At 45.5% G+C, this 10,000-nt stretch overlaps 1 protein-coding gene and 1 long non-coding RNA gene across 3 annotated transcripts in view; both read left to right on the top strand.

Moving 5' to 3' along the window:
• LOC125302393 overlaps window positions 1-2,253 on the top strand; it is a 15,666-nt gene extending 13,413 nt beyond the window's left edge. Inside the window, exon 7 of the mRNA XM_048255546.1 lies at window positions 748-2,253. Coding sequence (XP_048111503.1) covers window positions 748-1,212 — 465 coding nt within the window. The 3' untranslated portion in view covers window positions 1,213-2,253. The remainder of the gene's footprint in view (window positions 1-747) is intronic.
• Window positions 2,254-2,930: 677 nt separating this feature from the next.
• LOC125302467 overlaps window positions 2,931-10,000 on the top strand; it is a 14,825-nt gene continuing 7,755 nt past the window's right edge. For both annotated transcript variants that reach the window (XR_007194912.1, XR_007194911.1), the window contains exon 1: window positions 2,931-3,577. This is a non-coding gene — a long non-coding RNA (uncharacterized LOC125302467). The remainder of the gene's footprint in view (window positions 3,578-10,000) is intronic.

Genomic DNA, 10,000 nt, shown 5'->3' with positions numbered 1-10,000 from the left:
ACACACATACATTAACGCTCGCACAGACATAAAGACACAGGCACATGCACTCCCGCACACACATACACACACAAACACACGCACGGAATTGCAGCTTTATTCAATGGCCAACAAAGCATACGTCTACTTTTATCTACTTCAATCACCAGCTTCCCTCTTCCAATTTAGCTATTCATCTGCGCTTTCTCCTTCCGGCTTCTATATATAGCCTACCATTTAAAGGAGCCACACCACTTTTATAACAAGATAGCCTACTGTGTTATTTTGTTTTTATAACAAGATAGCCTTACTGTGTTATTTTGTTTTTATAACAAGATAGCCTACTGCGTTATTTAGTTTTTGTAAACAAAATAGCCCACTGCGTTATTTCGTTTTTATAAACAATATAGCCTACTGCGTTATTTCACTTTTATAACAAGATAGCTTACTGCGTTATTTCGTTTTTATAACAAGATAGCCTACTGCGCTATTTCGTTTTTATAACAATATAGCCTACTGCGTTATTTCTTTTTTTATAACAATATAGCCTACTGCGTTATTTAGGTTTTATTACAGTATAGCCTACTGTGTTATTTTGTTTCTGCTGCCATTGCATTCCATTGGCCTTTACATTTCATCCCTATATTATATGATTCAGACCTCTGTATTTCTACCCTTCTAACCCTTCGTACTGCCCTGTGTGTGTGTTTGTGTATGTTTGTTTGTTTGTGTGTGTGTGTGTGCGTGCGTGCGTGTGTGTGTGTGTAGATCACTCAGATCTTCAGCCTGGCGGACAGTGGTGTGAGGCTGGACGGGGAGCTGCTGGCGTTGCTGGAGGCGTTGCGGTCGGCGTCGCTGCCTCAGCTGTGGCTGCCCGTGCTGGCGTCTGGCCCGGTGCTGCAGCTGCTGCAGTGCTCCAAGCGCTCGGCCATGGCGGACACCGTGGTGCGCATCGGGCCCGGCCTCGGCTTCAGCGTGAGCGTCCAGGACCAGCCCCTGCTGCCCACGCACCCGCTCTACGCGCAGCACCCCGCCCGCCTGACCGCCGCTGACCAGGTGGTGGCGCTGCTGAGGGACCTGGAGGGCCACGCCGTGTGCCAAGGCCTCCGCTCGCACGCCCCCGCACCCCTCAACGAGCCGCTGGTCAACATCCGCCTCGCCACCTGCCACTTCCTGGTGCCCCGCAGCCGCGTCCGCTGCAGCAAGTGCCGCTACCCAACGGAGAAGAATTAAACACACACACACACACACACACACACACATTCATACAGTCACTCAGAGAAGCCTTGAGCAAACACACACAAACACAGTCCCTACTGCCCACCTACACACACACACACACACACCCCCTCTACTTCCCAGTGGTGAAATCTTGAACACTCATATGAAATATCACACTAGCACGCTAACAGGTCTGTGCACTCATCCACACCAGTGCACCTGGCTCCCTCCACTGGCCTGATGGGCCCCATGTCTCCTCCACTGGCCCCAGGTCTCCTCCACTGGCCCCATGTCTCCTCCACAGGCCTGATGGGCCCCAGGTCTCCTCCACTGGCCTGATAGGCCCCAGGTCTCCTCCACTGGCCCCATGTCTCCTCCACAGGCCTGATGGGCCCCAGGTCTCCTCCACTGGCCTGATAGGCCCCAGGTCTCCTCTACTGGCCCCATGTCTCCTCCACAGGCCTGATGGGCCCCAGGTCTCCTCCACAGGCCTGATAGGCCCCAGGTCTCCTCCACAGGCCTGATAGGCCCCAGGTCTCCTCTGCAACATCTGTAGGTTCTGAAACTGACTCATATGGGGGAGTGGGGGTTCTCAGGACAGCATAGCGTTTATCTGTGTGTCTGTCTGTCGGTGTGTGTGTGTGTTTGTCTGTCCGCGTGTGTGTCTACAGTATGTTTGTCTGTCCGTGTGTGTGTGTGTGTTTGTATGATGAGGCTCCTGATGACCCATCTGCTGAGTTGTAGGGGAACAGCATTCTGCTTCTGTACAGAACAGAGACACTATTCCCGCAGTGCGTGTGTGCGTGCGCGCGCGTGTGTGTGCGTGCATGTGTGTGCGCGCGTGTGTGTGTTTGCGTGTGCGCGCGTGTGTGTGTGCGCGTGTGGTTCTCTCGGTGGAAGGGGTCAGATGTTCTTCCCTCGGTGGAAGGGGTCAGATGTTCTTCACGCTCTTGTGCGCTGAGGACCCTGACTGACCCCTTCCCTGAGGACTCTTGATGGCTTGAGGGGTTTTGATATGCATTTGTAAATGAATAAAGCAAACTGTGAACTTCCTCTCTTGCGTCTTTTATTGTTGTAGAATGACCTTGCAAGGGGTCAGCTCCCAATCCTGTCCTCTTTTATTGTTGTAGAATGACCTTGCAAGGGGTCAGCTCCCAATCCTGTCCTCTCATGGAGCTCTGCGAGCCAACAGCCGCATCATCTGTCGCCATGGTTTCATGTAAATGCATGTGATAGGCGGATGAGTAGTTCTATATACGGCGCGATATAGACGGGGGGGGGGAGCTACGTCAAGGCAGGGACTGAAATGGGCGGGACCCACGGACGTGTCCACACCAATATTAGGTTGAAACGGGACCCATGGCTGTTGTTTGTGCATGGAGGCCAATTTTCAGTTCTGTCCAATATTGGTGGTAGGTTTAGATAAAAATTCAGCACAATTTAATCGTACGGCAATAATGCCGATAACAGGACCATTTAGGTGATCATGATGTCACATTTTCACATTGTATCAGTGGCTGGTGAAAGAGTTGTACTGTCCCCACCAAAGCTCAGACAAAACCTACGCCCTTGGCGAGACCTATCCAGTGAAGTGAAATTGAATAAACCAATCACATGCAAGGAGTGTTCAATTCTGATCTATCTATCTATCTTTTATTAATTAACTTCAACTTTGTGCGTCTGACTTCGCTCTGGCCACAGTGCGCATGCACTGTCGGCAAAATCCGCTGTCAAACTCGCACCAGGGTACCTGCCTGTGCGCGCGGAAACGGATCTCCATGCGACCAGAGAGAAGAGGCGGCATGACGCTGCGGTAGTGTAAGCGGAGGTCTCGGGTGAACGACACTATGAAGCTGCTCCGGGAGTATCCGGCGATCCACGGTAACGACGCAGTCGAATACAGTCAGGTCTGGTGAGAAGAGCGTCACAATCTGCGCGTTAACGAAAGCAGCCGCCTGGAAATCATGTCGCAGCCAAGCCCGCGTGAGACGGGCGACGCTTTTCTCTGAGGTGGGGGGCTGCGAGAGATGCGTCCGCAGGATGGGACCGCGCGCGCCGCTGGTGAATTTTAATTATCTTAGGTCCGGGCAGAACGGATACTTGGAATCATAGGATTTGGTCTCGTGTCCTCGCGATCCTGCGTACGCCTGCGCGTTCTCTCAGGGTTGCCTGATGGTGGGAATTCTCCGCTAGCCCGGGGAATCAGCGCGTCGGAGAGCAGCGAGTGGATTCGCAGATGTGCTGTCCGTTTTTCCCGGTTACAGCTGAGCAGCCAACCTGCACGGCCGGACAGCCACTGGTTTGCGCACGTAGATGTTTGTGTCGCTGAATAGACTACTGGATTGCGCGCCTCGCCATCACCCAACCTTCGGCCGTGGTGAGTACGAGCTCGAGCTTTCCCGTGTGCACATGTAGAATGTCAGCATAACGACAGGTGCCCCCTCCTCTTTCACGGGGATATATCACGTTAGTCATTTCAGACAGTGCTGTCACACTGATATATCACGTTAGTGGAGTCCAGGTAATTATGGACGTTCCGTATGCATGGTATTTTCTCAAACGCATTGGCTATTTGTACCCACACACATGAGCCAGGGATGGGAGGCTGTTTATTATTCTTGTGGGGTTTGCAAGCTGTGTAACGGGGATGCCCCGGTGCCGTTCTTATGTTGATAACAGGCAGGGCCCGTGTCATTAGCTGTAGCGCAGTGTGTGTATGAGGAACCCAGGAATGATCCTATTACTGGAGACTGATGTGAAGGATGTTGTCTCTTTATTTAACCCAACACAGGGAATGGGGGCGTAGCCTAGCGCGATGTCTCCATGTAGTTCTCAGCATCTGCGCATGTGTCGGGCGGTCCGACTCGGGGCCCTAATTAATGCAGTCACGGCGAGCACCGGGAGATGGATGAGGCTTCAGACCCAGACCTCACGCGTGGTACAGCTTAAACGGTCGCCCTCTGTCCGTTGACAGTCTCCCGGTGCAGGGTCGGACTGGGACAAAAAGTCGGCCCTTGCATTGGCCCAATTGCGGCCCTCCAATCGGTCCTTCAATCGGTCAGGCACACCCGCTAATACACAATCCTGGCAGTACCCTTAAATATGCGTATCTTTTTATCTAAGTGCCAAGGAGCACTCCAAGTGGGCGAGTGTAGGCCTGCTTAGCTATCTGACTCACTGGTGATCAGAGGTGACCAGCCCGTGAGCACATCACCATATTCACACAAATACAACCCATTGTGAAAGAGGCTCTGCTGGAAATCAGAGTAAAAATTCAAATTATTTAATTAATGTAAACTCTGCACATTGCGAAATTAGTAGCAGTACCAAACAATTACTGTAAAGAGTTAAATAACCCAGATTGTGTTAGGCCTAACTGTAATCTATAACATATTTTAACACAAAATAAATATAGGGAAGCTTATTTGCCTGTTGCTGGGTTCCCATTCAGAGTCAAATGTAAAATTCTACGACTTTTCCCTGACAAAAAAAACCCTGAATTTCGATGACCTACTGTATAATGAATGGTACATTGGAATAATTCACCGACCAAAGCTTTCAGAGCAGCCACATAGCGTTTTAGAATCTTGTACTTTCTTTCAGTGGGCATTGAAAAAACAAGCTAGGGCTAACCACAACCACTCAAGCAACCAGTAAGTTGATTTGTAGGCCTAAAATGTAGATTTTAAACTGCTACAACAAAATTCCTTAATATTCCCTGACTTTGCCCCAAAAATGATCAAATAATATTCCCTGACTTTCCATGTCTGGAAAAGACTTGACAATTCCATGACCGTGGGAACCCTGTAAATATTTCCCCTGTACACTACCTACCCACCTTGCTGGTCAATCTGAATCCAGTGGAGCTACATGAACTCATTTCACTCATTTTGATGTCCTTCAGTGTCTGATGTGTCCAGGCTAGATGGAGATAGATAGATAGATAGATAGATAGAGACTTTAGTGCTATAGCTTAGTTTAGGGGCAGACAGGCCATCTGGCATAGCAGGCGTTTTCCCGGTACCAAAATAGATGAATACAAATACATTTCCAGGCAGAACTGGTGTTGATCAGGATAATTATTAGCTTTTATCGTTACTGTCTGCTTAAGTGGTTGTGGTCAGCCCTACCTTGTTTTTTCAATGCTCTGCTTCATCTACATCTCCTCCTTCAAGTTCAACCTGTTGCTGACCGGCTACTTGCAATATTGGATACTGCTGAAGCTAGTGTTATATTGGATACTGCTGAAGCTTCTACATTGGTGTTATATTATTTTTTGCACAACTGGCACCACTGGCATCTACCTGCCGCAACTTCAACATATAGGCTAGGCTACTTCAACGTATAGGCGAGGCTACTTCAACGCAGTAGCGTGCGGTGACCATACATTTTGGTAGGGCAGAAAGCCTTGTCTGACTTTTTTAAAATAGCCTATCATTTTGGGCTACATTAAAATGACATATTTTACAGGACTTTGCTGTATGCTTAAATCATGTCACAGTCAGAATTGTAGATCAGTAACCCATCAGTTAAGTTTGCACCGTTCTCATCACTTTTTCTCAAGGTAATAAATACCTCATTAGAAACAGGTATATTTCCAACTGCTTTTAAAACCGCTGTTGTGAAACCTTTACTTAAAAAGTCAAATCTTGACCATACCAATCTGAGCAACTACAGGCCTATATCAAATCTATCGTTTTTGAGCAAAGTACTTGAAAAGTTGTTTGTAATCAGTTAAATACCTTCCTCAACGAAAAAACAGTATCCTTGAAAAATTCCAATCAGGTTTTAGATCAAATCACAGCACAGAAACGGCTCTAGTAAAATAGTCAATGATCTCAGACTAGCTACTGACTCAAACAAAGTCTCAATCCTTATTCTTCTGGATTTGAGTGCGGCATTTGACACCATTGATCATAGCATCCTAATTCACCGCCTTGCTTGAAGTGGGTGGGTCTCTCTGATAATGCTCTAAACTGGTTTCAAACCTACATTACTGGCAGAGATTTTTTATATCAGTCTAGGAGATCATGTATCTGAAAACATGACTTGCCTTTTGGTGTGGCCCAGGGGCTGCCTTGGTCCCCTGCTATTTTCTCTATATATGCTTCCATTGGGAAATGTCATAAGTCAGCATAATGTAAACTTCCACAGCTACATGATGATACCCAATTGTATATTTCTGTGGAGCCAACTAACCCAGATGGCCTTTGCTCCCTCACTGCATGCCTAACCTCCATTAATCAGTGGATGAGCAAAAACTTTTGAAACTAAATGATGACAAAACAGAGGTACTTCTGGTTGGACCAAAACTAAAAGCGAGATATTATTCTTAGTAATCTGGGGAACTTGGCACACCAGGTCAAATCAAAAGTAACAAGCCTCGGTGTCATCTTAGATGCAGAGTTAAGTTTTAAGCCCCATATCAGTAAAGTTACTCAGACAGCCTATTTCCACTTGAGAAACATTGCCAAAGTCGCGGCCCTTTTAACTCAACAAGATGCAGAAAAACTAATTCACGCCTTTATCACTAGCAGGTTAGACTACTGCAATGCACTTTTCACTGGTCTTCCCAAAACATCTAAAGAAATTGGCACTCATACAGAACTCTGCGGCTAGACTTTTAACTAAGACTAAGAAGAGAGAACACATCACCCCTGTGTTGGCTGAACTGCACTGGCTCCCTATTTCCTATAGAATTGATTTTAAGGTTATGTTAATTACTTACAAAGCTCTGAATGGCATAGCACCTTCATATATCTCTGAGCTTTTTAATATCTTATCAACCACAAAGGAAACTTAGATCATCCAATTCTAATCTTTTAATCGCACCCAAAGTGCTCCACAAACAAAAGTGGAGAAGCTGGATTTATCCATTATGCCCCCAAACTATGGAACACCCTGCCTCTGTACATCAAGCAGGCGAGTTCAGTAAATATTTTTAAAAGATCTGAAAACATACCTGTACAGGAAAGCTTTGAGTTAACTCATCTTATCCTGTAGACTACATTTTCAGATTATTCTACATCTGCTGCTATTGGGGGCGCAGCCAGCCAGAAGCAGATGGGCTCCCTATTAAGTCAGATTCTGCTCAAGGTTTCCTCCTGGAATATGGGAGTTTTCCTTGCCACAGTTGCCATATGGCGTGCTTGTGGGGGTAAGAGGTTAAGGCTGCCAGTCTTATGGCGTCATTTTCTATATTTTTGATATGTTGCTGAGTATATCATAAACAGCAAAGAAAAGTGATTGATAATGACTGACTGACTATTATTGTGTTACATGCTTCAAATGTAAAGCACTTTGAGCTGCATTCTGTGTATGAAAGGTGCTATACAAATAAAGCTTTATTATTATTATTATTATTATTATTATCACGTTAAAATGTTTCTTTTACTGTCTATGGTTAAACCAGCGTAGCATAGCAATGTTGTTGCTATGGGTAAACAAAACAATTTTTTTGTGTTCTGTCTGGCCTGCTGCTAACTATCTAATATTTTTAAGTAGTTGGCTTTTATGACTGCAACTCAAGACGGTTGGGTGTTATGAATAATTGTCTGACCACTCGCTGTAGAACTAGGCTATATTATAGGATATAGCTCATTCTGAATGCAGCAGCCTATGCCATACCTTTGAACACCGTTGCCTTCTCGTTTTTGCGCTGTCAAAAGATGCTATTAAATCCACTAGAAGCTAGCTACTAAACCAAGGTAGACACCAAGGTTACCTAACGTATCTTCTAATTTCAACCTCTCAAATTGTTTTTGTTTTTTTAACAGAAACTCAACACGGTTAACAGGTGCAACACTACTCGCCATTTCTGCATCTTGAAATCAAATGATAGGCCTAACTGGTGGAATAATTTGAGCAGTTCCAGAATATGACCATGGGGCGGAACTTCTACGACCATCCGTCTTTTTAGCGGATTACAATCCCTTATTAAGCCATGAGGTTATCACGATAAAATATTGAGGAATGCGATCGTCAAGATGCCCTGCCCCAACGTTGCATGACATATTAAACTCAACAAGATTCGATAACATCGTCCAAAAGTTGATGTCAATAGACCAAAAATAGTTGGAAAGCCTACAGAAACTATAGATAATTAATGTGACAATCACATTATTAAAAATAGACTTAGACAATGATTTACTGAGGAACTATTTTTGTGGAGGGATGCTTCAGGTGGTTAACCCCCCACCTGCCCATATGGACCGCACGCTCCTGCTTCAATGTATAGGCGAGGCTACGTCAATGTATATGCGAGGCTACTTCAATGTATAGGCGAGGCTACTTCAATGTATAGGCGTGGCTACGTCAACATATAGGCAAGGCTACTTCAAGGTCAACATACTTCAACAGGCTACTTCAAGGTATAAGTGAGGCTACTTCAACAGGCTACTTCAAGGTATAAATGAGGCTACTTCAACATATAGGGGCTACTTCAAGGTATATCTTGAGGCTACTTCAATGTATGGTGAGGCTACTTCAACATATATATACTTCCAAGGTATGAGCTACTTCAAGGTATATGCGAGGCTACTTCAATGTATAGGCGAGGCTACTTCAACATATAGGCGAGGCTACTTCAAGGTATATGCGAGGCTACTTCAATGTATAGGCGAGGCTACTTCAACATATAGGCGAGGCTACTTCAAGGTATATCTTGGGCTACTACTTCAATGTATAGTAGGGCTACTTCAACATATATAAGCGGGGGCTACTTCCAAGTATATCTTGAGCTACTTCAATGTATAAATGAGGCTACTTCAATGTATATCTTGAGGCTACTTCAATGCTATAAGCAGGGCTACTTCAAGGTATATCACGAGGCTACGTCAATTATGAAGTGAGGCTCGATCAACAGGCTTCGATCAAGGTATTAGGGGTTTACCTGAGCATGTGGGTTCTGGTGACCCAGCTGCATGGCCATGTTAGGTTTTCGGCATAAAAAGACTGAAAGCAATTACAATGGAGTATTATGCACTTTGGATACCTTAATGTGAAGGTTCGGAGTAATTTCACCCTAGGGTCCTTTGCACAATGACCTCGAGCCAAACACCATCCCAGAAGCTGTTTTCCCTAGGTCGAACATTGGCCGAGTGGCTATCAGGCGAATACAGAAACTAATAGCTTGTGCAGTAAACATGGAACCAATAATAGAGTATGCCGTAAATTACCCCACTAATAATGCCCTGAATGCTACAGAAACTTCTACAGTGGTACAAATATGTTCTGTATTGGAAAGTTACAAATTGAAATTACAAATTGAGGGCATTGGAAAGTTTGTAAGTACACCAGGAGTTTATTATAATAATAATAATAATAATAATAATAATAATAATAATAAGTTTATTTTATATGGCGCCTTTCTCAAGCCCAGGTCGCTTTTACATAGCTGGGAAGGCAGGAAACACAATAACAGAGCAAACAAACAATACAACAGAGACAAGGCAGAAACACAATAACAAACAAACAAGCCAATACAAGCAAGACAAGTTATCTGTGTGGGCCTGTATTTGGGTGTGGAGAAGTGATCATTAAACAGAAAGGTCTTGAGATGTGCTGAAGAAAGGAAGGCAGCAGGCACGAGGTTGGGGAGGAGTTCAAGTTTGGGGGCCAGCACTGGGACCTGCCACCCAGAAATGGAGAGTCTGGAGGCGGGGAATAACCAAGGTTTGGTCAGAGGATCTGAGTGTGGCGGGAAAGAGTGTAAGGGTCAGGAATTGTAGATGTAGGGGAGCAAGGTTGTAGGAGGCTTTGAAGGTGAGTAGTAGTACTGTATTTGATCCGGGGCGGAACT

The sequence above is a fragment of the Alosa alosa genome, chromosome 10 (genome assembly GCF_017589495.1).
Source record: "Alosa alosa isolate M-15738 ecotype Scorff River chromosome 10, AALO_Geno_1.1, whole genome shotgun sequence".
Lineage (NCBI taxonomy): Eukaryota > Metazoa > Chordata > Actinopteri > Clupeiformes > Clupeidae > Alosa > Alosa alosa.
Note: the sequence above shows the minus strand (reverse complement) of the source record. Positions and strands in the feature narration are given on the sequence as shown.